Source organism: Jaculus jaculus, chromosome 9 (assembly GCF_020740685.1).
Source record: "Jaculus jaculus isolate mJacJac1 chromosome 9, mJacJac1.mat.Y.cur, whole genome shotgun sequence".
NCBI lineage: Eukaryota > Metazoa > Chordata > Mammalia > Rodentia > Dipodidae > Jaculus > Jaculus jaculus.
The window spans coordinates 132,475,821-132,503,363 of NC_059110.1; the positions used below are offsets into that span (position 1 = coordinate 132,475,821).

Genomic DNA, 27,543 nt, shown 5'->3' on the forward strand with positions numbered 1-27,543 from the left:
GAAACTGCACATACATTGCATTTATTCTTGTTATATGGTTGCTAGTTGAGTGAAAAATACTAAAGTTTTCAAATGATAGGAAAACATACTAAGGTAAATATGACACAAGTTTTGATGTATTCGGACAATAAGAATGTGTATGTTTTTGCACCAAATGTAAACACAGATTGAACAATGAAACCAGGGAACTGAGAAGTCAGAGGGAGCCTCAAACATATTCACTATTTTAAAATTATAGACAAAGGAGCAGAGAATAGGGAGGCAAAAAACCAAACAAACAAACATATACACCATGAAAGTCTTTTTGTTTTTAATGACTTCCAATTTTGTCTTTTCTAAAAACATCAAGACCTTATTGTAGATTATGGATCATCTCCTCTTTGGCTATGAGGTGTGTAGTCTTGTTAACCAAAGACATCAATGAGTTCAGTTTCTGAGACCAGTCATTTAATAAATTATTTGGATCCTTGGGTCTCTGGAAGTTTATAATTCCAGCCAACCTGTCTACTTTAGCAAAGATGGTCTTGTTTACAACTAGATTTGAGAGAAAAGCCTCTGAATCCTAGAAGAGAGAAAAACAAACTGGATTAAAACAGGCTAACAATAAGAAAAGCATTTATTGGGGCTGAGGAGATGACTCAGCAGTTAAAGGCACTTGCTTATAAAGCCTGCTGGCCCACCCACATAAAGCCACATTTGTATGCAAATAAATAAAAATAAAGTAGAAAAGCACTTGTCGTTTGTATGTGTGTGTGCATATGTGTGCCTAAGCACGCACATGGCTGTCAGAGGATGACCTCGGTGTCTGCCTTCATCTATCCGTCTTGCTTGAGGCAGGGTCTTCTCATTCACTAGCAGATTTGCCACAAAACTTCCAGGGAATTCTGCCTCCGCCTCCCATCGTGCCATGGTGTGCTGGGATCACAACATGCGCCACAGTGTTTGCTTTTCGTGGCTTCTGGGCTCCCAATTCAAGTCCCCTCTGCTGCGTGGTAGGGGCTTCACTCACGGAGCTATCTCCCTGGTCTAGTAAAGGTCACCACTGAGTTAGCACTGCTGGCCAAATGATGTAACATACGTATTTATGACAATCTAATGAATGAGCAAAATCTGAATCTCGTGCCAGGCTTGGTGGCACAAGCCTAGAACACCACCACTCAGAAGGCAAGATCAGGAGTTGGAGGCCATCAAAGGTGTCTGCTAGCTCTGTCTCACACCACCCCTCCTGCACAAACACAAGTATCTTCAGGGCCAGAGCTCAGTTGGAATGTGCCTCCCTTAGACGTAATCCTGTGCATGCTGGGAAACAGAGCTACACGACACTAAGTTGGCCACCTCCCTTTTCTATGGTCCTCCTTCCTTTATTCCTTTGAGTTGCTGGGACTGAACCCAGGGCACCACTGAGTCACCTCTCCAGTCTCATCCCCTTCCGGCATAGCTGTTTCCAGAAAAGGTGAGAAGAATGTATCTCTGCCTGGCAAATATGTGGCTACAGATAAGACAGTTTACTTGTATGGAGATCTGGTGTCCCCCTCCACGATAACCAAGCAGTGAACCAAGGATCAAGTCTTTCAACTCTGATGGGCCACAATTTAACACTTTGAGCTGAACTGTCACTTCTGGTGACAGAAATAGTTTTTCATGCCATTATGAACACTTCTGTTAATTCTTTTTTTTTTTTTTTTCCCCCAAGGTAGGGTGTGACTCTACCTCAGGCTGACCTGGAATTCACTATGTAGTCTCAGGGTGGCCTTGAACTCATGGCAGTCCTCCTACCTCTGCCTCTGAGAGCTGGAATTAAAGATGTGCGCCACCACACCTGGCCAGCCCCTGTTATTATTACTACTGCTTGTGTATGTGTGTGTAGCATGGTGAGTGTGACGCATACACATGCATGTGTCCTTGTGGTGTCCCAAGATTCTTGGGCCTCTGCTCCCCTGATTTTTTTTTTTCCCCAAGGTAGGGTCTCTAGCTCAGGCTGACCTGGAACTCAGTACGTAGTCTCAGGGTGGCCTCGAACTCATGGCAATCCTCCTGCCTCAGCCTCCTGAGTGCTGGGATTAAAGGTGTATGCCACTACGCCTGGTAGCTCTCCTGGTTTTTCACAAATTTTATGTATGCAGTTAGTTTTTGTGGAAATCTGAATGTATTTATTGCATATGTACATCAGACCAAATTAATCAATGTAAAATTTATGTTAAATGTTTACCTAACCTAAATATAATATAAATAATATACTGTAACATAAATTTAAATGTAACTACAAACTTATTATTTAGGTTATTTGGGAGTACTCAAAACAGCTTTGGATACTTTAAATCACCTAAATTTAAAATTAATAATAAAGGGCTAGAAAGATGACTGAACAGTTGAGCTTGTCTGTAAAGGGTAAGGACCTAGGTTCAACTCCCAGTACCCACATAAGCCAGATGGAAAAGGTGGCACATACAGCTGGAGCTTGTTTGTAATGGCTGGAGTGCCTATTCTCTCCTCTATCTCAAATTAATTAAAAAAAAAAAAAAAAAAAAAAAAGCTGGGTATGGTAAGGCACGCACTCAGGAGGCAGAGGTAGGAGGACTGCCATGAATTTGAGGTCACTCTGAGACTACATAGTGAATTCCAGGTCAGCCTGGGCTAGAGCGAGGCCCTACCTCAAAAAACCAAAACAAAAAAAAAAAACAAACAAAAATAAATAAAAATATTTTGGGGGCTGGAGAGATAGCTTAACAGTTAAGGTGTATGCCTGTGAAGCCTAAGGACCCAGGTTCTATTCTCCAGGTCCCACATAAGCCAGATGCACAATGGTGGCGCATGCATCTGGAGTTTGTTTTCAGTGGCTAGAGGCCCTGGTGTGCCCATTCTCTCTCTCTAACAAATAAAAATAAATATTAAAAAATATTTTTAAAAATTAAGCATAAAAGCCATGTATGGCGACACCTGCCTATAACCCTAACATTTTAGAGGCTGAGGCAGAAGGACGGACAGAGTATATACAGAAAGTCTGAGGTCAGCATGGGTCACATGGCAAGATGCTATCTCCAAATAAATAAATAAGCAACAATAATAAATAACTAATTTTTCCCCTCACTCCATTTTTTTTTAAAGTTTTTTGAGGTAGGGTTTTACTCTAGTCCAGGCGGACCTGGCAGGGTGGCCTCAAACTCAGCAATTCTCTACCTCTGCCTCTCAAGTGCTGGATTACAGGCATGTGCCACTGTGCCCGGCTTCTCACTCCATTTTGACCAAGTGCTCAATACTCAAAATGGCCACAAACCACCCAGATGACAATGTTCATGACTTACGTCCACGGACAGATCCAGAAGTTGTGCCATCCTTTTCACAGTTATCCGAGTGTAGTACTTGGCCATTATTCTAATATTCTGTGAGAGGAATAAGGCAGGAGACACAACAGTTGTCAGTAAGGCTGAATTTTCATTTGTTTTTATATCCAGGTAAATTTACTGACAATTACCACTCTCAGAGCTTGTGTATAAGGAGGACAGAGCCTTTGTTCAAACATGACTTCTCACTGAGTCTAGATCACCCACAGGGCTAGACTAGGCAGCCATCCAGAGCCAGGGATCCTTCTGCCTCCGTCTCCCTACTGCTGGGATTCCAGGCAGGTGCACCACACCTGCTTTTGACATGGGTGCTGGAGATTTGAACTCAGGTCTTCATACCTGGACAGCAAACATTTTATCAAGACCTGCTAGAAATTTATTTTTCATTTATTTTAACTTTCACTGGTTTTGGTTTTTCAAAGTAGGGTCTCATTCTAGCCCAGATTGACCTGGAATTCACTATGTAGTCTCAGGCTGGCTTCAAACTCATAGTGATCCTACCTCTGCCTCCTGAGCATTGGGATTAAAGGCATGCGTTACCATGCCTGGCTTATTTCTAATTTTTTTTTTCAGTCTCTCTAGCTCAGACTGGTCTTATACTCACTGTGATCCTCCAACCTCAAGTCTGCCAAGTGCTAGAATTGAAGGCATGTGCCACCATGCCCAGCCAGAACTTTTGTTTTCTATAGCCTACTACTGGAAACAACTTGGTTCTAAACTTCAAAAATAAAACTGAACACTGAGGTTTTGGTTTCTGTAGGTACTTGTGAACTGAGTATTTTATACACCTCTGATTATGTATGTAGTCAAGCCAGGCAAGGTGGCTTATACCTTAAATCTCAGTCCTTGGGAGGCAAAGGCAGGAAGATCACTCCAAGTTTAAGGCTAGAAGGCCAGCCTGGTTACAGAGTCTAGGCCCATCAGGGCTATATAGTGATATCCTGTCTCAAAAAGCCAAAAAGCATGCTTGCAGTAACTTGATTAGTGGCTGAAAATGATACCTGTACTAAAATATTTGGGGGGGTGGGAGATTACTCAGTGGTTAAAGATGCCTGCTACCCTGGGTTCGATTCCCCAGTACTCACATAAAACTAAATACACAATGTCACACATGCACTTAGATTTAATTTGTAGCAGTAAGAGGCCTTGGAGTGCTCCCTCTATCAAGGAAATACATAAAAATGCATGCCAGGGCCTCCAGCCACTGCAAACGAACTCCAGACACACATGCCACCTTGTGCATCTGGCTTATGTGTCCTGGGGAATCAAACTGAGGTCCTTTGGTTTGCAAGCAAACACCTTAACTGTTAAGCCATCTCTCTAGCCCATGACATAATTTTTTAAAAGATTGTTTTTATATTTATTTACAAGCAAAAAAGTACATATAGAGAGAAGGGCACCAGGGCCTCCAGTCACTGCAAAAGAACTCCAGAAGCATGTACCACTTTGGCATCTGGTTTATGTGGGTACTGAGGAATCGAGCCTAGGATCCTAGGCTTAACCAGCGAGTGTAGCACCTTAACCCCTAAGCCATCTCTCCAGCCCATGACACAATATTTTCAAGGCTAAAACTCAAAACTCCATTAAGCTGTATGGGTATACACACATAATCCCAGCTACTCTGGAGCTATAAGGCAGGAGGACAGCTTGAGACTGTGCATTAATGTGGGCAACAATGCAGTAAAAGCCCCAAACCCACCTCAGAACAAAAACAAAGGAAGGACTGGATGCACCTCTATGCTTACACTTACCGTCAAGCCAACTGCTCGGAGGCATGCTGCAATGGCACTCCTTGCTGGACTTGGCGGTGCATGCCTGGGCAAAGGACCACTAACAGCTTGAGGCCAGACTGACCTACATAGCCAGTCTCAAGCCGGCCAGGACTAAAAGTGAGACCATGCCTCAAAACGAAACACAGAGTTCATGGTGGTATGAGATACTCCAGGGGATGATGGAGGAGGGTCGAGTTGGAGGAATATCTGAGCTTTATGAGACAGTTTTAAAACAAAAATAGCTCATATGGTTAAATTTGCCAATCAAGAAAAGTAAATTTACTAAAGGTTTTAAAATAAAACAAGCATTTTTTTCCTCTTGTTTTTCGAGGTAGGGTCTCACTCGCAGGCTGTCCTGGAATTCACTATGTAGTCTCAAGGGTAGCCTCAAAACTCTCTGCAATCCTCCTACCTCTGCCTCCAGTGTGCTGGGATTACAGGCGTGGGCCGCCAGGTCCAGCTAAAACAAGCATCTTTATTATGGCAGATTCTTACATGCTCGACAACTCTGTTCTTCAAGTCTTTCCACCTTTTTTCACCTTCTTCTATAGAACTGAAAACATCCGTTGCGGGACTCTCAAGGGAACCTTTCCTTAACTCCATCCCATAGTCCTCAACAAGTGTGGTCCAGCGCATTAACTCCATTGTGGTAAAAAGCTTCAAGAGATCCCTGTAAATTGTATAAAACTGAATATTTCAAATCTACAATTGTTAAGGAGCATTTAATACAGGTAGGGTCTCACCATAGCCCAAGTTGACCAGGAATTCACTATTTAGTCTCAGGGTGGCCTTGAATTTATAGTGAGCTGACCTCTGCTTTGCGAGTGCTGGGATTAAAGGTGTGCGCCACCATGCCCAGTGGCTTATACTTTTTTTAAAAAAGTATTTTCTTTGAGAGAGAAAGAGGGAGGGCTGGGTGAGAGAGAGGGGGTGGGGAGAATGGGTGCACCAGGGCCTCTAGCCACTGAAAAGGACTCCAGATGCATGTGCCACCTTGTGCATGTTGGCTTACGTGGGTTCTGGGGAATCACACCTGGGTCCTTTGGCTTTGCAGGCAAGCACCTTAACAACTCAGCCATCTCTCCAGCCCAAATATGACATCGTTTTTTTTCTTTGGTTTTTCAAAGTAGGGTCTGTCTCTCTCTTACAAAGATTTTATATTTATTTATTAGACAGAGAGAGGAAGGGAGACAGAGAGAGAGAGAATGGATGTGCTAGGGTGTCTAGCCACTGCAAAGTCTCACTCTAGGCCAGGCTGACCTGGAATTCACTATGTCGTCTCAGGCTGGCCTGGAACTCTCAGTGACCCTCCCAAGTCCAGGGACCACGGTGTGCGGCACCACGGCCAGCCAGACCTTCCGCCTGTGAGGCTGCCATACTGCACGTACTCTACCCCGAGCTTCAAGCACGTGAAGGGGCGTTTACAACATCCAACGTGCTGTCTGCAGTCTGAGACCTCCTCAAGTGCTGCCTATGATATGTTACCGTGTGCCCATCGTTGACTGGTTTCTTTCTAGCATTGCCCATCCTGTATCATAAATGCTGTATCTAGTTTACCCAGCAGAAGTTTGACCCTGCACTAGTATGGACAGACTTGGTTTATTGATTTTTATTTTTTATGGTTTTTAAAGCAGGATCTTCCTCTAGCTTGAATTTGTATGTAATCTCAGGGTGGCCTCGAACACACAGCTATCCAACCACCTCTGCCTCCTGAGTGCTAGGATTAAAGGTGTGCGCCACCATGCCTGGTGAGACATAACCTTGTACAATCCCGCAAGAGGCCAGCATGTAAGATATATACCTGGATTCTGTTGTATTATAGATTTTTTTCTTGCTTTGAGTATCCTTGACATTATAGCTTTCAAAAACAAAACTGACATTTCAGAGGTTTCTGAAATCTTTTAAGCTAAAAATCACAGGCAATAACTGACTTTGCAGTTAACTAATTTTTTATTTATTTAAAAAAGAAAAAGGAAGAGAGGTAGAGAGAGGGAGGGAGAGAATGGGTGCACTAGGGCCTCCAGCCACCAAATGGAACTCCAGATATGTGTATCACCTTGTGCATATGGCTTACATGGGTACTAGGGAATTGAATCTGGGTCCTTAGGCTTTGCAGCCAAGCACCTTAACCACTAAGCCATCTCCCCAGTCCAGCAGCAACTCATTTTGATACCTTTTAAATCTGTATGAGAATGTGTGTAGACTCAGTGAGCACTGCATTTGATACTTGGTTTTATTTTTGGTTGAGTGCCTTCCCAGTGCATTCATTTATACCATCTAAGAGATGACACATGTTGCAGTATGTATTATTTTGTGATCTTTGTATCCTTTTGTATTCATCTTAAGCTTCTAAATAAACGATTGTTATTGTGTCCAATGTAAAAAAATCAGGGCTGGAGAGATAGGTTAGTGGTTAAGGCATTTGCCTGCAAAGCCTAAAGATCCTGCTTTGATTCTCCAGTAGCCATGTAAGCCAGATGCACAAGGCAATGCATGTGTCTGGAGTCTAAAACACACACACACACACACACACACACACACACACACACACACACACACACACACACTAAGCCAAGCATGGTGGTGTATGCCTTTAATCTCAGCACTTGGGGGCAGAGGTAGGAGGATCGCTGTGAGTTCCAGGCCACTCGGAGATTACACACTGAATTCCAGGTCAGCTTGGGCTAGAGTGAGACCCCCACCTAGAAAAACAAACAAACAAACAAACACACAAACAAATCAAACATGGGGTCAGGAACATGGCTCAATTGGAAAAGTGTTGACCTTGCAAGCAAGAACACTCAAGTTCAGATCCCTAACAGCCACAAAAAGCTGGGCATGGGGCACTGACTATAAGCCCAGGGCTGGGGAGGCAGACAAGAGGGACTCTGGGACCTGTTGGCTAATGAAGTCTAGCCAATCAATGAGCTCCAGATCAATGAAAGACTCTGTCTCAAAAACCAAGTTGGAGACATCTACCTCTGGCCCCACATGCACACACATGCCTACACATATGAACACACATACAAACATCCACAGAAAATAAGTTTCAGACTTTCTGCATGAATAAGTGTAACAAAACGATTGCTTCAGAGTCAGGAGTACGACAGATAAGTGACACCAGCTTCCTGATGGTTCAGCGTATACAAGCTTGTGTTTCATGTGCAAAATTTCAAGTATGTCATGATACTACCTTCAGACTATGTGTATGAAGGATATGTGAAATGTGAAAAGTTTGTTTATTCTAGGGTCCTGTCCCCAGTGCATCATCCTATACACACACAAATACTTCAAAATCTGAAACAGGAAAACACTTCTGATGTCGAGCATTTTGAATAAGGGCACCTCAGTCTGGATAACAGCAAATTAAAAAACAAAACAAAAACAAAACCAATAGTTTTTATACTTTTTTTTTTTTTGAGGTAGGGTCTCACTTTGGCCCAGGCTGACCTGGAATTCACTACGTAGTCACAGGGTGGGATTCAAGGCGTGTGCCACCACGCCCAGCTAAGTTTTTACACTTTTTTTTAAAAAAATTCACTATGTAGTCTCAGGGTGGCCTTGAACTCACGGTGATCCTCCAACCTCTGCCTCCTGAGGGTGGGTATTAAAGGCGTGCACCACCACACCATGCTAGTTTTTACACTTTTATTTACAAACACAACAAATTGATTTTTGCCAACTTATTTGGCACCCTCCCTAGAGCAATTCTGAAGGGAACACTCCCTTGCTTCCCATCCTGCTTCTCTATCAAAGCTGTCGCCCTCTTAAGTAACTGTGAGCACACTAACCAGAGATGAGAAAGACACCTCTTAAAAGCCCATGACACAATAAAACATGCACTTTTATGTATTTTGGAAATTCACAAAGTTCCAAACTAAAAGTGAAAAAACTTTACAAACTGGTTCATTAACTAAAAAGCTACTAAACAGGGCTTGATACAGAACTCCCACTTGATAAGTCATTTAGAATTTTAAAAAAATGTCATTATCTTAATGTTTGGTGCAATACTAAACACATCACCAGCTTATTATGTTGAGTTCTGTTCTACTACAATCTGTCAGCAATCAACTCCAAAATGCAGTCAGAGAAACCAGTTTTCCGTCAAAGCAGTGTTTCCACTGGGACACATTCTGCCAATACCACAGCACTTACTTGTATTTGGGGATTTCTTCTAACTTCTTGTCACCACTTATTCGGTGAACCAAATCTGACTGTTCGTTGTCAAAAGGAGCCAGGATAACATAGAGAACAACACTTTTCAGAGCCTACAAAAAGTGGTACAATTCATATGTAACTGGAACCATAAAATGGACCTTGAACAAGTACTGAAAAATCACGGAGTGGTTGCATGCTGTAATTTTCAATGTTATACTCAAAAAATCTTACAAATGCTGGGTGTGGTGGCACACACCTTTAGTCCCAGTACTCGGGAGGCAGAGGCAGGGGGATTGTTGTGAGTTCAAGGACACCCTGAGACTACATAGTGAATTCCAGGTCAACCTGGGCTAGAGCAAGACCCTGCCTCAAAAAAGCAAAAAAGAAATAAAATGAAAACAACTACAGTAAATATTTGTTAGTTTGAATTATTACTTCAGTTGGCTTTAAAAATGCTGATTTTTGACAAAAACTAATGAAATTGTTGGCAGCATAAATGTTGAACATACATACTTTTTTTCTTTTTCTGAAACAAGATCTGACCACTGTGTCACTGGCCTGCCCAGGTTGACTATGTAGGCTAGGCTGGCCTTAAATTTACATGGGATCCTCTGTCTGTGCCTCTCCAATGCCAGGATTACAGGCATGTACCACCTCATTTGCCCTTTTGAGACTGGCTCCTGCTATGTAGTTCAAGTTGGCCTCAAACTCACAATCTTCCTGCCTCCACCTCCTGAGTGCTAGCGTTATAGGCATGTGCCATTACAACTGGCTCTGCAAGCTTGTTAAAGCAGCAGTTTGGAAGCAGAGCCAGGACAGTCAAGAGTTCAAAGCCCAAAGCCGAGCGTGGTAGTGCACACCTTTAATCCCAGCACTAGAGAGGCAGAGGTAGGAGAATCGCTGTGAGTTCGAGGCCACCCTGAGACTCCATAGTGAATTCCAGGTCAGCCTGAGCTAGAGTGAGACCCTACCTGAAAAGACCAATGGTAAAACAAAAAAAGAGGCTCAAGGCCAGCATCCACTATATTCACTGTGTCATAGTCTCCCTTCTCCTCACCATCAAAAGTGGATTTTTTAAAAGTACTTTCCATAGTAATGGTCAGGTTCTTTTGTTCTTTGAGATAGGATCTTGCTGTACCCCAGGCTGACCTGGAATTCACTATGTAGTCTCAGGGTGGCCTTGAACTCATGGTGATCCTACCTTTGCCTCCCAATTCTGGGATTACAGGAGTGTGCCACCAAGCTGGGCTATGTTTGTAATTTTTTTCGAGGTAGGATCTCAGTCTAGCCCAGGCTGATCTGGAAGTCACGCTGCAGTTCCAGGCTGGCCTCAAACTCACAACATTCCTCCTACCTCAGCTTCTCAAGTGCTAGGATTAAAGAAGTGTTCCAACATGATGAGCTAACACTCAGTTTCATCTGCATCCTTTGTTGGACAAATTAAGCAATATTTCTCCACTCTCTGTTGAACACAGCACCACACACCTGCACATAACCACTGTGGTTACAGTGACCCAGCAGGAAACAAATGGCAAGTTCATCCCAACGCCTTAAGTGCTAGGGATCAAACTGAGGCTGGCTTTCCACGGGTAGTGGGGAATTTGAACCCGGGCTAGCAGGCTTGCAAGCAAGAGCCTTAGTAACACTGAACCATCATCCAAGCCCAGGTTTTTTTTAAACAAGTGTCACTGTCAGTTCTAAGAGTATCTTCTTACCTGTTGCCACTTTTCACTTTCTGCCTGTATACAGGGAGTATCATATATTGCTCTGTAGTGCTTACAAATAGACAGATAGGATCCCTCATGCTGGTCCAGCTGAATCATTAAATTATAGTATTTCAACTTTAATGTCTGAAAAAGAGTGGACAAAAGTAAATGAAGGCTTATGGAGTTATCCAAGCACTTGAAAGCAAACAAGCTATCCAGAGATCATGCTCACCTCTGTATTTTCTTCTTGGAAAAATTTGGTGTTGATCTTCTTGCTGATGATCTGTGTGCGAATGTAGTCCTTCACAGCGAGGCAGAGCCTCATCTGCTCCAAAATAAACTCCACTCTCTCCTTCTTCTCCATTGACCCGTAGGTTTCCACCTAGCAGAGGGATTCCCCAACTAAGTTTATGAGTATTTTTCTTGAGTTGCAACAAGGTAGAAATTAAAATATTCACTTGTGTCAAATACTAACACTCTATTATAAACTATTAATTCTATAAATGCTAGCTACCTGCAGAAAATTGTAAGTTCAACAATTATCATATAGTTTTGGTATAAAGTTCTATAAATTTTAGCACTCACTGGCTTGTGTCTACCCATCGTAATGGAGATCTGGACTGTTACTAACAACAATTCAAAGAACTCCCTCTTTGTACCGTGTACAGCCACAAACCTCCCCACTTGAAGCCTGACAAAGGGTCTCTTCCACATCAGCACAGACTTTTCTTTCAAGAATGTCACACACAGGGCTGGAGATATGACTCAGCAGTTAAGGCGCTTGTGTTCAAAGCCAAAGGACCCAGGTTCAACTCCCCAGGACCCATGTAAGTGAGATGCATAAGGTAGCACATGAGTCTGGTTTTTTTTTTTTCAAGGCAGGGTCTCACTCTAGCCCAGGCTGACATGAAATTCACTATGTAGACTCAGCGTGGCCTTGAACTCACAGTGATCCTCCTACTTCTACCTCCCAAGTGCTAGGGGGAGGGGTTCAGTATATGTTTGCAGTGGCTGGAGGCCCTGGTGTGCCCATTCTCTCCCTGGCCCCACCCCTCGCCCCCTTCTCAAATAAAAAAAATAAAGGAAAAAGTTAAAAAAGAAAAACGAAGTAGGAGATGTAGTATGTAGCTTTGTGAGACTCTTGACGTGCTCCACATATGTGGCAGTTTGAACGGAAATCTGCCAATAGATGCAGGAGTTCATTGAAGCTTGTAACTTAGTTCTCCAGTCACCTGGCTAGAGGAAGTGTCACTGTGGGTGGATGTTGGGCCCAGCCCTAAGGTGTTGTTGGGAGCTGAGAGAGGCTCTGTTTCCAGCCCAAGTTCTGTCTGGGTTCCCTGTGGTTTGCCTGCTGATTTTTGCTTACTTTCGGTGGCAGGTTTTCTTTTTCACTATGATAGAATTTCCCCTGGATACGTAAGCTTCAAATGAATTCTGTTTCTCCTTAAAACAGTGTCTGGTTTGGAGGTTCATCCCAACAATGTAAAGCTGACGACAACATACTGTCTTGAACTGGAAGATTCATACATCATTCATATCAACAGCTTTTACTATTTGGTTTGTTTGAGAATCTCATGTGTTCCTGATTGGAATCAATCTGAGATCTTCTTGCCTCTACCTCCCAAGTGCTAGGATTATAGGTGTGAGCTACATTTAGCTTTTAATTTGTGGGTTTTGTTGTTGTTGTTTATTTGTTTTTTAGTTTTTATAGGTAGGATTTCACTGTAGCCCAGGCTGACCTGGAATTAACTATGTAGTCTCAGGCTCGAACTCAGGGTGATCCTCCTACCTCTGCTGGGATTAAGGGCATGCACTACCATGCCCGGCTTACATTTAGCTTTTATTGATAAGAAAGTGTCACACCAGGTGTGGTGTGTGGCTTCACACGGGCTCTGGGGATACACACTCAGGTCATCACACTTGCACAACTGCCTTATCCACGGACCAACCTCTCTCTCCAGCGAGTTCCTGTGATCACACAGTTTCCACTGGCCTGAAGAACATCACACTCACCGCATACCCTGTTACTCTTGATTTAGCCAAAGTGAGGAAGCATCAAAACGAGCTCCTTCCACAAGAAAATACCAACCCAGCCTGTGGCTTTGGTTCTAAAGTGGCCTCACCTGCAACTCTTGTAAGATGGAAGCTGCCTCTTTCACGTCGCCACTTTGCTCCTTTATGGTTGCTAACGTTTTTGTCAGTCGAGCCCGCTCAATTTCAACGTAAATCTACAAATAGAAAAAGTAGATTGATTTTTTAAAAATTTTTATTAGCATTTTCCATGATTATAAAAAAAGAAAGAAAGAAAAAGTAGATTGAACTATTATTCACAGTAGGTAGGAGGGTGCTGATATTGATGCTACTATGCACTTTTCCTTTCCGTATAAAGCTGTGACACATGTTATAGTTCATATGGTCATAATTTTAAAAAATGGATTTATAAAACATTATTCCAAGCTGCACATGGTGGTGCATGCCTTTAATCCCAGCACTGAGGCAGAGGTGGGAGAATAACTGTGAGTTTGTGGCCAGCCTGAGACTGCATAGTGAATTCCAGGTCAATCTGGACTTTAATGAGACCCTACCTTGTGGAGAAAAAAAGAAAAAAAAACCAGTAATTTTAATTTAGGTTCTCAAAGCAAAGATGAAGACTAGGAATAATTTCTTTCGTGTGTTTCCTGTTCTTTCAAGGTAGGGCCTAAAATTACTGTTTTTTGTTGCTTTGTTTTAAAAGGTATGGTCTCGCTCTTGCCCAAGCTAACCTGGAATTCATTCTGTAGTTCCAGGCTGGCCTCCAACTCAAGGTAATCCTCCTACCTCTTCCTTCAGCTGGGATTAAAGACATGCACCACCATGCCTGGAAAATGAGGGATATAGAGAAAGAATGGGTGTGCCATGAACTCCAGATGCACGTGTCACCTTGTGCATTGGCTTTATGAGGGTACTGGGGAATCAAACCTGCTCCTTTGGCTTTGCCAGCAAGTTCCTTCATTGCAAAGCCATCTCTCCAGCCCCATGTTTTTTGTTTTTGTTTTTTTGGTGCTAGAAATTGAACTTTGGGCCTCATACACACTAAGAACATGCTATACCACCTAGTTATATACAAGTCCAATTCATCTTTAAATACAAGGTTCCTTATAAAAATACCTGAATCCAAGGGTAGTGTACACATTGGAAATAACAGATTGCTCCGTCTCCTAAATATACTGCATGCTCTAACTTAGGTATCTTTGGATGTAATTCCCTCATATCTAAAATGTCCTTCTCTGGGCTGCTCAGTGGTTAAGGCGCTGGCCTGTGAAGCCTAAGGACCCAGGTTCAATTCCCCAGTGCCCACGTTAGACAGATAGATGCACAAGGTGGCACATGTGTCTGAGTCTGAAATGGCTGGAAGCCTGGGAAGCACCCACTTTCTGTCTCTTTTCTCTATATCTCTCTCTGCTTGCAAATAAGTAAATAAATAAAATAAAATGTTCTTCTCCCTGGCTCTGTAAAATTCTTACTCATTCTTGAAAAGCCATGAATTCAGCTACTTTAGACACTGATCCAGAAAGATCACAAGTTTCAGGCCAGGCTAGGCTACATAGCAAGACTTTGTCTCAAACAAAAACTGCTACATAAGACTTAGGATAAGATCACTAATTCCTAGAAAAATCTGGTTATGCTAAAAACAATACTACCTAAGCATATTAATTTACTTATAGAAAGCTAGTAGAAAAAGGAGCTAGAGAGATGGCTTAGTAGTGCCTGCTTGCAAAGCCAAAGGACCTAGGTTCAATTCCCATATAAAGCAAGATGCACAAGGTGGCATATGCATCTGGAGTTTGTCTGCAGTGGCTACAGGCCTTTGAGTCCCTATTCTCTCATTTTCTATCTGCCCCCCCCCAACAAATAAAGTATTATTTATTTTTTCTTTTTGAGGTAGGGTCTCACTCTAGCACAGGCTGACCTGGGAATTCACTAAGTAATGTCAGGGTGGCCTCGAACTCAAAGGCAATCTTCCTACCTCTGCCTCCTGAGTGCTGGGATTAAAGGGGTACACTGCCATCCTGGCATAAAGGTTTTTTTTTTTTTTTTTTTTTTGGTGTTTTGAGGTAGAGTCTCACTGTAGCCCAGGCTGTCCTGGAACTCACTTTGTATTCTTAGGGTGGCATCTAACTCACAGCAATCCACCTACCTCTGCCTCCCACCCAAATGCTGGGATTAAAGGCATGCGCCACCACACCCAGCTATAAAGTATTAAAGAAACAAAGAAAGAAAAACTCACCTTTCCTTCTGTAACCATTCGTAGAGTATCAATTAATCGGAGTTTGATTGGGAGGTCTGTGATCTCGTCAACGTAAGTGCAGCACTGCTGAACCATTTTTGCAACAGCCTATTTCATAAGTGAAATTCATAAATGAAAATCATTCCTCTTGTATGAAAAAATATTATAAACCATGCATAAGTGAAATAATAGGACTATGATCTAATTTTGTCTTTTTAAAAAATATTTTATTTTTCTTTCTTTATTTGAGATAGAAAAATAGGTGGGGGTGGGGAGGGAGAGAATGGGCACGCTAGGGCCTCCAGCCGCTGCAAATGAACTCCAGATGGGTGCGGCCCCTTGTGCATCTGCTTTACATGGGTCCTGGGGAATTGAACCTGGGTCCTTTGGCTTTGCAAACAAGTACCTTAAACACTAAGCTATTTCTCCAGCCCTAATTTTGTCTTTTTAATTAAGTCTAGATGAAATAATTGTAGTAGAACATTAAAGCACACAGAATCCTACTTGGTAGTAGAGCTAGGGTACAGTTCAGTTGGCAGACTATTTGCCTACCATGCACAAAGCCCCCTGGATTTGACCCCCAGCACCACATAAACTAGCACATGGGTGCAACCCCAGCACTTGGGAGGCAGAGGTAGGAGAATTAGAAGTTCAAGGTCCTCAACTATGACTTTGTGGCAGCTAGGATACAAAAGATCCTCTCACAAAAGCAAATAGCCAGCCAGGTGTGGTGGCACACCCCTTTAATCCCAGCACTCAGGAGGCAGAGGTAGGAGGATTACCATGAGTTCGAAGGCACCCTGAGACTCCACAGTGAATTCAGCCTAGGCTAGAATGACACCCTACCTAGAAAAAACAAAAAACAAACCCAAATAGCTAACAACAGAACCGCTGCTGCTAGCCATAAAGTACTGAACCTCCATCAACAAGCAGCCAAGCAGAAGGGCATGGAAGAGGTGGAGCCCGCTGAAGGGCATCAAAGGGAAGGCAAAAGCAGAGCTCCACAGCGGCTAGAGGCCATGACCGCCAATGCTGTGACGGAAGGCATGTGGGAGAGGTGGCAAGTAAAAGAGATTTGGCCTCTGGTGAGGAGGAGTGAGAGACACCCTACTCACCTCAGTTAGCATGTGCCACTGGAAAGTCAGTGCATGCGACTGGAGTTCACTGGTAGTAGCAAAAGGCCCAGGGGCACACATGCTCCCTCCCTCTCTAAATAAATAAACAGGACAGAGACGTCTTGAGTTCAAAGCGCTCTTAAGTGCTACAGTGACACAGCTATGGGGAAGAGTGACTGCGGAGAGTCGACTCCACTCCTAGTCCCTCAGGAGCCCTTCCTAATACATACGACCAGCCCACCTCTCCCCCGCCACACTGCTTAGCCCTCTTACTATTTCTGTGTCGTTTATCAGGTACTATGCACACACACGTGAAGACATATAGGAGCATGCATACAGACACGGCATATACAGACAAGCCAAATAAAACACACACATAAAACCCAGCTGTACAAAATTCTGCAAAAACACTTATCATCCGCTTTTTCTTTTCTTTTTTGGTGCTGGGGAATCAAACACGTGGCCTTCTGTGCTGGGCAAGCACCAGTCCCCAATCCCAACGCCTATTTTTTGGTTTTTGAGATAAGGTCTTGCTATGCCACCCAGGCTGCCCGCAAACTGGAGATCCTCCTGCTCCCGTTTCTGGAGAGCTGGCAACACAGGCCTGCATCACATCACCACACCAGAGTCAACTTAAATGATCTTTAAACAAAATGAGGAGTGAAAATAATCTAGAAATGGCCTCAAATCAGTTAAAGATTAAGTGATTAACAAAAGAGATAATTTTATCAGTTTATCAAACTGAGGGATTGTAGTACAACCACTTTAAATGATAAAAAAAAGAAAAATGAGGGGCTGGAGAGATGGCTTAATGGCTAAGGCGCTTGCCTGCAAAGCCCAAGGACCCAGGTTCAACTCTCCAGATCCCACGTAAGCCAGATGCACAAGGTGGCACATGTGTCTGGAGTTTCTGTGCAGTGGCTAGTGGCCTGGCATGCCCATTTTCTCTTTCTCTCTTTCCCAAATAAAAATAAAAATGATAAAAATGTGGGTAAAAGTGCTGGAGATGGCTTAGGAGTTAAGGCACTTGCATGTGAAGCTTAAGGACCCCAGTATCCACATAAACAAAATGTACAAGGTGGTGCATGCTTCTGGAATTTGTTTGCTGTGGCCAGAGGCCCTAGCATGCTCATTCTGTCTCTCTATCTGCCTTTTCCTTTCAATAATTTCTTTTCTTTTGGTTTTTCAAGGTAGGTTCTCATCCTAGCCCAGGCTGACCTGGAATTTACTCTGCAGTTTCAGGGTGGCCTTGATCTCATGGCAATCCTCCTGTGGGTGCCCCCACACCCTGCCCCCCCCTTTTTTTTTTGAGGTAGGGTCTCACCCTAGCTCAGGCTGACCTGAAATTCACTATGTAGTCTCAGGGTGGCCTCGAACTCACAGTGATCCTACCTCTGCCTCCCAAGTGCTGGGATTAAAGGCGTGCATCACCATGCCTGGCTTAAATACAATTTTAAAAAGAAAATGAGGATAAAAAGCAGTAGGGAAACAGAACAAAGCTGCCTTGCTCACTCATATGATTCTTTAAACATACATGGGAACAAAAACAGAAATGAGATGACCATGTCATTAAAGTAACTAAAGTAGAATTTCGTACAAGCTCTAGAATGTTGGGACGCTTATTTAACAAGCTTTCAGATGAGAAGAGTTTCCTAGGAGTCCTTCTCTTTGGGCGTGGGGTGGGACATGGGTCTGTGTGAGCAGGGTGAGCAGGCTGGGGCATCAGCGTCCTCGTCTACTGCTCCCCCGGGTTTTCCTCAAGACGAGTGTCTCTCTGAGCCTGCAGGTACCACTTTCAGTCAGAATGGCTGACCGGTGAGCCCAAGGGAGTCTCTGGCATCTGTCTCCCTCACTGGGGTTATAAGGATGGGGGGCACACCCACCTTGTAATGCGGTGGTTTATATTCAGATGGTTTCAGGCCCTCTCACTTGCATGGTAAACTCTTATCCAACGAGCCATTTCCCCAGGCCCAAGTCCTTATTTCAATGCAGATACACTGGTTTTTGTTTTTTTCTTTTTTGGTTTTTTGAGGTAGGGTCTCACTTTAGCCCAGGCTGACCTGGAATTCACTCTGTAGTCTCAGAGTGACCTCGAACTCACAGCGATCCTCCTACCTCTGCTTCCTGAGTGCTGGGATTAAAGACGTGCACCACCATGCCCGGCCACATTGTTTCTTTTTAGCAATCACAAACTTACTTGTTTTAATTGACTTCGCCTTTTTGACAAAAGCATAATATTTTCATTAAGTAAATCCCATTCTTTAGCCTCATAGCACATCTTCACTACTGCAACCAAGATGCGGGAGGTAGACACCATATCTGAGGCCTGCAAAGATGAAAACAAGACATGTTAAAAGTCAATGAAACAATGGCAAATGAAATTAATGGTAACTGAACTTTTCACAATAATCTACTCACAGTGCGGGTCTGTTTTTCTAAAGAGAGAAGAGTTTCAATGACTTCTTGAAGTCTTCCTTCCTAAAACAAAATATAAAAATGAATAATGAAAAGCCATTACTAACCCAAACCAAATACCTGAACTGAGATGTTTCTCAGAGGAAAAGAGAAAAATCAATGGTCCATTATAGAGGAAAAACAGTACCCACGAACACTACCATTTTCATTTCATGATGGTGCTTATAGTCCTCCATGCATTCATTCCTAAGACAATGGTTCCCTGCTTGGGACCCACAAGCTTTGCTTTCTTTTCACTTTATGCCTGTCTCTGCTCTGTCTCTCTTGGGACAGAACCAGGGCCTTGAACATACATACAGGTGCTCTACATGGAGCTATAGTCCCAGCCCAGTCCCCAGTCAACAAGCTTTTATTTTTATTTTTTTGAGACACAGTCTCATGTGCACCCCCACTGCAATGGCAAGACACTCTCTCTTTCTCTCTAAGAAAAAGAAGGTTCTCAAAAAAAAAAAAAAAAAAAAAAAAAAAAAAAGAACCTGAGACAGCAGAGATGCCTCACTGAGAAGAACACCAAGTCTTTGTTTGGAGTGTACCTTATCAACTCAGACTGGTAATACCTGTTTATCTTGCTCTGTACAGAACCTTAACTGGCAGTGTGACTTTGAAGAATAAAGAAACCAGGAGGATTAAAGCTTTAAAGACCACCTGAGGGCTGAAGAGATGGCTTAGCAGTTAAGGCACTTGCCTGTGAAGCCTAAGGGACCCAGTTTTAATTCCTCAAGATCCACATAAGCCAGATGCATAAGGTGGTGCATGCATCTGGAGATCCTTTGTAGTGGCTAGAGGCCCTGGTGTGCCCATTCTAGCTCTCTCGTAAATAAATATAAAATATTTAATAAAAGACAGGCCAGGCATAGTGGCAGATGCCTTTAATCACAGCATTTGGGAGGCAGGTGTATGACGCCACCCTGAGATTACAGTGAATTCCAAATCAGAGACCACCTAAGAATAGCCACATGCTGTGCTTAGGCAGAAACTGGTCTAACCTAAATACATGGGGAGGGGCAGGCCTAAGGATTGCCAGGAGGTTTGTCAAGTTCAAGGATAACCCAGGAAACTTAATGGAGCTAGAGGATGGCAGCTCAAAGTTAGCATGCCCATGGACCTGGATTCAACTTTCAGCATTACAAACCAAACAATTCCCAATTACTAGCCTGTATACAGCTCTAATATGAATGAGAAACGATGAGTTTTGTTTTAAAAAATGACTTTTTGCTTGCAAAGCATGCACAGGGCCCTGGATTTGATCCTTGGTACCCCTGCCTCATTTCCTAACAAATGGGGGGGGGGAGTAGTGACTCAGCCTCCTGAGTACTGGGATTACAGGTGTGAATCACCAGCCCAGTTTGTAGGTATCTTTTCATACTCTATATTATAGTTATTCCTGTATTTTTCCTACTTTCCAAATGGTCTTCCTTTAGGGCTGGACCCTTATTTATTTATTTACTCTTTAGCCCAGGCTGAACTGGAATTCACTATGTAGTCTCAGGCTGACCTTGAACTCACAGCCATCCTCCTACGTCAGCCTGCCGAGTGCTGGGATTAAAGGTGTGCGCCACCATGCTCAGCTCTATTTATTTATTATTTATTGATTTAATAAAGTCACTTGCATGAGTGTGTATATGGGTGCAATTGGGTCTTTTGATGCAAATGCACTAGATGTATGCACCACTTTGTGTGTCTGGCTTTACACCAGTGCTAGGGACCCCTGAACTTTTGTTTAATTGTAGCTTCCCTGATATCAACATCACATGTGTTGGACAGACAGATGTTGACCCCAACCATTCAGATACTAATGGCTTATAATTCTTTTTTTTTTTTTTGGTTTTTCGAGGTAGGGTCTCACTCTAGTCCAGGCTGATCTGAAATTCATTCTGTAGTTTCAGGGTGGCCCCGAGCTCACAGTGATCCTCCTACCTCTGCCTCCCAAGTGAGTGGCTTGCAATTCTTGATTCTGCTACAGTAGGAAGCAAGTGATAAATCACGTGGCTGTCATTCTAATGCTACTTGAGGGTCTCTATCATCAACTCCATTAAACCCAATCATCTCCCCCCCCTCCCCCCCCCCCCCCCCGTGAGGAAGCATCTCGGTTCCGAATTCCCACTGCCACTTTTCAACTCAAAGGGAACAAGAGAGTAACAGACACCCAAAGCCAAGGTGTTAGACTTCTAGAACTCACTGTCCTCATTAACATAATCCTTGTAAGGGGGTGACTAGAGTTTATTAAACATCATCAACACATGCTGACTATCTGTAGGTTCTTTGTGCCTGCATGAACTCTCAGTGGATCCGATCTGTTAATGATTTGCTAAACAAGCAAGCAGGCTAATACCAGGTTAGCACAAAGAGCTGAATATTACAGCTGATCCAATGCCTTTAAGTGACCCATTTCTCAAAGGGCCTTTTGTTCAAGTTGCTAACAATAATATGGTTCATACTCTGCAGCCTCCTTACTATCAGCTCAGGAAACCACTGTGGGTGACTGAAAGAAATGACAAGCATTAAGAGGAGATATAAAAGATACAGAATTTAAGAATGTAAGTAGCGGGCTGGAGAGATGGCTCAGTGGTTAAGGTGCTTGCCTGCAAAGCCTAACGACCCATGTTTAATTCCCCAGTACCCATGTAAAACCAGATGCACAAAGTGGTGAATGCACCTGGGACTTCATGTGCAGTGGCTGGAGGCCCTGGTGCACCACGTAAGTGCCTTTTCTCTCTGCAAATAAGTTTTTTTTTTTTTTTTTTTTTAAAGAACGTAAGTAGTGATGGATGTGTTAGCACACATCTTTAATCCCAGCACTAGGGAGGCTGAAGTAGGAGGACTGCTGTGAGCTCGAGGCCACCCTGAGACTACCCAGTCAATTCCACATCAACCTGGGCTAGAGTGAGACCCTACCGTGAAAAACAAACACCAAAGAGAAACTAAGTAGTGCCCACATATCCATGTGCCAAGTATACCACAATCAAAAGGAAAATCCCACAACTATTAAAGACTCTCTCTTGGGCTGGGGAGATGGCCTAGCAGTTAAAAGTGCTTGCCTGCAAAGCCAAAGGATCTCGGCTCGATTTCCCAGGATCCATGTAAGCCAGATGTACAAGATGGCGGGAAGCCCTGGCATGTCCATTCTCTCTCTCCCTCTCTCAAATAAATAAATAAAAATAAAAATATTTTTTTAAAAAAAGGCCCTCTCTGTAGTTCAGGAAAGGTCTTTTGCAGATTAATTTTCAACTCCTCAATACAAGGTGAAGAAAGCTGCCATCAAAACCTAGAGTCACGTTTATTGTCCTCAGAAGCATTAGAAGGAAAGGGCTCGTCTGTAGACTAGACTGCTTGGTCTACATCTCAGTCTACCACTGGGCACCCTTGGGAGGAAACCACCAGCGTGCGCTTCCTGAGCTTCTGCTCTCCTCTCCGGGAGACGCACAGCCGCCCCACACGGGAGACAACTGCACCTGCAGCCCTGAAGGCTTCTTTTCCTGGACAACAGCTCCCACTCTTCTCCCTCCTTCCTTTCTTTTGTTGTTTTGCTTTTTGTTGTTGTTTTTTCAAGGTAGGGTCTCACTCTAGCTCAGGCTGACCTGGAATTCACTCTGTAATCTCAGGGTGGCCTCGACCTCACAGTGATCCTCCTACCTCTGCCTCCAGAGTGCTGGGATCAGAGGCATGCGCCACCACGCCCGGCCCTTTCTTTTTTTTAATCAAAATGTAAAGAAGGGGGGCTGGAGAAATGCCTTAGAGATTAAGGCATTTGCTTGCGAAGCCAAAGGACCCAGATTCAATTCTCCAGTGCTCACATAAACTGGATGCACAAAGTGGTGCATGCATCTGGCATTCGTTTACAGAGGCAGAAACAAACTGCATGCTCCACCTTGTGCGTCTGGCTTACGTGGGGAATGGGACCTGGGTCCTTTGGCTTTGCAGGTAAGTGCCTTAACTGCCAAGCCATCTCTCCAGCCCACCTTTTCCTTTATTTTTCACAGGGTCTCACTATGCTGTGCAGGCTGGCCTCAGCCTCCCAAATTATAGGGTTACAGACTTGAGCCACCATACCAGATTTGTTGTACTTTCTAAGCTATTTACTTATTTATTTATTTATTTATTTGGGTTTTTTGAGGCAGGGTCTTGCTCTAGCTCAGGCTGACCTGGAATTCACTATGTATTCTCAGGGTGGCCTCAAACTAACAGAGATCCTCCTACCTCTGCCTCCCAAATGCTGGGATTAAAGGCGTGTGCCACCACGCCCGGCTAAGCTATTTATTTACTGCACATGCTCAAGCCAGAATCTGCAACTTTCAGGTTTGCCCTCACCTTCCACTTTGATGCAGGGTCTCTTTCACCAGGCTGGCTGGCCCAGGCTTCTGAGCAATTCTGTCTCCACTTCCCTTCTGCCTACAGGTGCACTGGGATTACAGAAGCCACCACAGCCTTTGGCTTTTATGCAGAGCCTGGGGATGGGAACTCAGGTGTAGCAAGTGCTTTATCCATGGATTCATCTCCCCAGTCTTCTAAGGCAAAGCTGGTTTCCACTTTATGGACACTATTATTTTACTAATTCCAGTGTGGAAGTTCAGGAGGTGACTTTAGCCCTCAGGTATGTTTTGTTTGATCTATTCATGTTGGCCCAAATAGTATTTTTTTTATTTTTATTTCATTTTATTTATTTATTTTATTTGAGAGTGACAGACACAGGGAGAAAGACAGATAGAGGGAGAGAGAGAGAATGGGCGCGCCAGGGCTTCCAGCCTCTGCAAACGAATTCCAGACGCGTGCGCCCCCTTGTGCATCCAGCTAACGTGGGACCTGGGGAACCGAGCCTTGAACCAGGGTCCTTAGGCTTCACAGGCAAACACTTAACCACTAAGCCATCTCTCCAGCCCCCAAATAGTATTTTTATTTTATTTATTTATTGGTTTTTCAAGGTAAGGTCTCACTCTAGCCCAGACTGACCTGGAATTCACTATGCAGTCTCACGGTAGTCTTGAGCTCATGGCAATCCTACTTCAGTCTCCCATATGCTGGGATTAAAGGTGTGTACCACCACACCTGACTTTTTAAAAATATTTTTATTTTGAAAGAAAGCATCAAAAAGCACAGGCATACTAGGGACTTTTGTCACTGTGAGCAAACTCCAGGTGCATGCACCACTTTGTACATCAGGCTTTACATGGGTACTGGGGAATCAAACCCAAACTGTCAGACTTTGCAAGCAAGCTCTTTTTTTTTTTTTTTTTGAGGTAGGGTCTCACTCTAGTGCAGGCTGACCTGGAATTCACTATGTAGTTTCAGGGTGGCCCAGAGATCCTCCTACCTCTGCTGGGATTAAAGGAATGCTCCACCGCACCAGGCAAGCACTTTTAACCACTGAGCCATTTCTCCACCCTCTGAATAGCATTTTAAGACAGATTAGTATCCAGTTTCTAAAATATTAAGATATTTCACATAAAAATCTACAATTTTGGGCTGGAGAGATGGCTTAGCGGTTAAGCGCTTGCCTGTGAAACCTAAGGACCCTGGTTCAAGGCTTGATTCCCCAGGACCCACGTTAGCCAGATGTACAAGGGATGGCACATGTCTGGAGTTCATTTGCAGTGGCTGGAGGCCCTGGCACACCCATTTTCTCTCCCTCTCTCTATCTGCCTCTTTCTCTCTGTGTCTGTCCCTTTCAAATAAATAAATAAAAATAAACAAAAAAATTTTTTAATCCACAATCTTGTCTCCTCCTTTTAAAAAATTTATTTGAGGGCTGGAGAGATGGCTTAGCGGTTAAGCGCTTGCCTGTGAAGCCTAAGGACCCCGGTTCAAGGCTTGGTTCCCCAGGTCTCACGTTAGCCAGATGCACAAGGGGGCACACGCGTCTGGAGTTCGTTTGCAGTAGCTGGAAGCCCTGGCGCACCCATTCTCTCTCTCTCCCTCTATCTGTCTTTCTCTCTGTGTCTGTTGCTCTCAAATAAATAAATAAATAAATAAATTTTAAAAAAATTATTTGAGAGACAGAGAGAGAGAATGAATGAATATGGGCGGACCAGGGCCTCCAGCTGCACATGAACTCCAGACACATGTACTACCTTGCGCATTTCGCTTATGTGGGTCCTCAGGAATTGAACCTGGGTCCTTTGACTTTGCAGGCAAACACCCCAACCACTAAACCATCTTTCCAGCCCCTTGTTTCCTCCTTTAAATTAACAGCATTCACCAGAATCCATCTTCGTCCCCAACTGGCAAAGATTTAACTGGCATTGCTCCTTTCCCTAGGCAGATGCTCAGAAGCTCAGATCCACATTACAGGGCATGCTGGGTGAGATTACAAGCTCTAGAGCCAGACTGCTTGGATTTGCATCCTGGCTATGATTTTGAGCCATGTCACTCAACTATTTCTAACCTCAGCTGCCTTGCATGCAAGGATAGTAATAACTATCACAGGGCTGAGGACTGAGTAACTTCCATTCATATAAGCACCCAGAAGACCACCCAGCATTGTAGAAAGAACTCAATAAAGGCCGGCTATTGTCTGGCCTGACATGGTAGGTATGTGAGTCTTCCCACCATTGCAGAATCAATGATGTTCTTTTACCATTATCTGCTCTAAAGCTGAGGTGAATCTACCATTCCCCCTCAGAATGCAAACTGAACCTAAGAAGTTCAGGCGTATCAATGTTACCATCCTTGTCCATCCCTATTTTTGCAAAGCTCCATTAATTTGTTTTCTGAGAAAAGAAAAGCATTTACTTGAGAGACAGAGAAAGAGAATGGATGCACCAGGACCTCTAGCCACTGCAAACCAACTCCAGATGCATGCTTCACCTTGTACATATGGCTTTATGTAGGTACTGGGGAATCAAACTCGGGTCCTTAGGCTTTGAAGACAAGTGCCTTAACCTCTGAGCCATCTCTCAAGCCCTGAAAAGGCTCATAAGGACACACTGCTCAATACACCTTTTGCCTATAAACTTACTACTCTGTGATGCCTTTATACAGAAACAACTCCTGCAGCAAATGCATCCTAGGTGAGTCTTTAACACATTTATGTAGCTGATCTGATCAAGGAATTTAGCGAGGTCTGGGTGTAATCCTTACCAACAACCCATATCCTAATAAGGCAAACTTAGTTTTGAATCCCTCATTCAGGCTATTACTAACTATAATCTTGTTGGGAAAATTACTTTCAGTCGTGGCTTCTTTATGCAACAGAAATCACCGGGTGCCAAAATGTTTAGGCCATGTCATCTCTGCATTCCACGGTCGAGGGGCGCGGGGTGGGGGAATTATAGCTCCATGGGAGCGCATCTGCCTAGCACATACATGGCACTGAGTTGGATTTCCAGCATCGCAAAACAAACATCACGTGCCAATCAATGAAAGACAAGGTGGTGGGCCACTGTTCATTATCCTACCCTATTAGACTATTGTACAAGTCTGTGCCTGCTTCTTTCTTCCCGTATTGCCCTCTCTTGGAATGACTGTTCTCTGCCCATCTTATGTCTTCTCACTCAGGCCCAATACGAGCTTCAGACTGTCGCCAGAACAGCAGCATCACTTTCCCCTTGAGTGGCTCATCACCATGCATGACTTAAGACTAATTCGTTAAAAACCCGTTCTCCTTCAAGAACATGGGTCCCCGGTTAATTATCTCGGCACAATCATTTCCCCGCCCCATTTCCCGGCCGAAGACCAGGCACATCCCAATGATCCATGGACGTTAACGCAACAGCAACATTAGAACCAAATTGGGTGACATCAACGTTGGAGCCAAACTTTCCGATCTGGCCCGAATGATGAAGTGCCATTCTTGCACCCCGAGGAATCACTACACTACACGTTTACTTAGTGACCCCAAGACAAGGCAGAAACGAAAACGGGACCCCAACTTCTCCGGAAGAGCCATGACCATCCATCTTGGGGGAGGGTTTGGGAAGCTGGAGGGACTGGCACACTCCGGCTGCGGGGACTCCCAGGCGGATAGAGCTGGGGTCTCCCGCTCAGGCAGCCTCGACCCCGGCCGGACAGGCCTCGGGGCCGCGCGCTCCAGCCCGCAGGCCCCCAGAGGCCTAAGCGGGCTGCACGGCGTGACTCAGCCCCTGGCGCCCGCCAAGAGCCAGCCGGCCTCCCCTCACCTTAGCCAGCTTCTCGCATTCAGGCAGGCGCTGGTCCACCGTGGCGCTGTAGTCCACCTCCATCTTCACGATGCGCCCATCAGCCCGCTCCGAGCCGCCGTCTGCCATGGTCGCTAATCTGAGAGTCCACTGCTGTCCCCCGACTTCGGCCACCAGCTCGTCACCCACACCGGAAGCCGCCCGCGTACTCACTCAGGCAGTGCGTCGGGAGCCCGCGCCGAGGACCCCGCGAAGGACCCCTAGCACCGGCCGCAAGTCAGGCACTGCCGCGGACAGCCCTGGGGGCGGGGCGGGGGCGGGGCACCGCGGCGGGGGCGGGGCTTGCCGCTCTGCTCTTTGCTTACGTCAGATTTACCTGAAATTAGTGGTTGAGGGAAGTGTCATAGTACATCCCGTTATATTCTTACATCTCCTGCTTCGAAAAGCGATTTAAATCTTATCTTATTTTTTGGAACAAAGTAAACATATATCTTAAATACCTTACTGTCATAAATACAAGCAAAATATGTTAATAGTGCTGGAGGCGATTTTTTTGTTTGTTTATTTCGAGGTAGGGTCTCACTCTCTGTCTCTCTCAAATAATAAATAAATAAAAGTA

At 44.2% G+C, this 27,543-nt stretch overlaps 1 protein-coding gene across 1 annotated transcript; it reads right to left on the minus strand.

Moving 5' to 3' along the window:
• Psmd12 (proteasome 26S subunit, non-ATPase 12) lies at positions 1-27,146 on the minus strand. Its single transcript, XM_004655124.2, has 11 exons — positions 26,946-27,146; positions 18,778-18,837; positions 18,557-18,685; positions 15,245-15,352; positions 13,101-13,205; positions 11,210-11,359; positions 10,987-11,121; positions 9,269-9,381; positions 5,609-5,783; positions 3,303-3,380; positions 1-562 (listed from the first exon to the last, which is right to left on the minus strand). Exons 1-11 carry the CDS (start codon positions 27,051-27,053, stop codon positions 353-355), a joined length of 1,371 nt encoding a protein of 456 aa, XP_004655181.1. The 5' UTR covers positions 27,054-27,146; the 3' UTR covers positions 1-352.
• Positions 27,147-27,543: the final 397 nt, after the last annotated feature.

Bases quoted from the DNA above. Each gene is read 5' to 3' on its own strand.
- Psmd12 (XM_004655124.2), bottom strand. From the start codon at position 27,053: ATGGCAGACGGCGGCTCGGAGCGGGCTGATGGGCGCATCGTGAAGATG. The intron at 15,353-18,556 runs GTAAGTTTGTGA...CTTATGAAATAG, and splicing joins GGCGAAGTCAATTAAAACAA to GCTGTTGCAAAAATGGTTCA. The intron at 11,122-11,209 runs GTGAGCATGATC...ACTCTTTTTCAG, and splicing joins TCCAAGAAGAAAATACAGAG to ACATTAAAGTTGAAATACTA.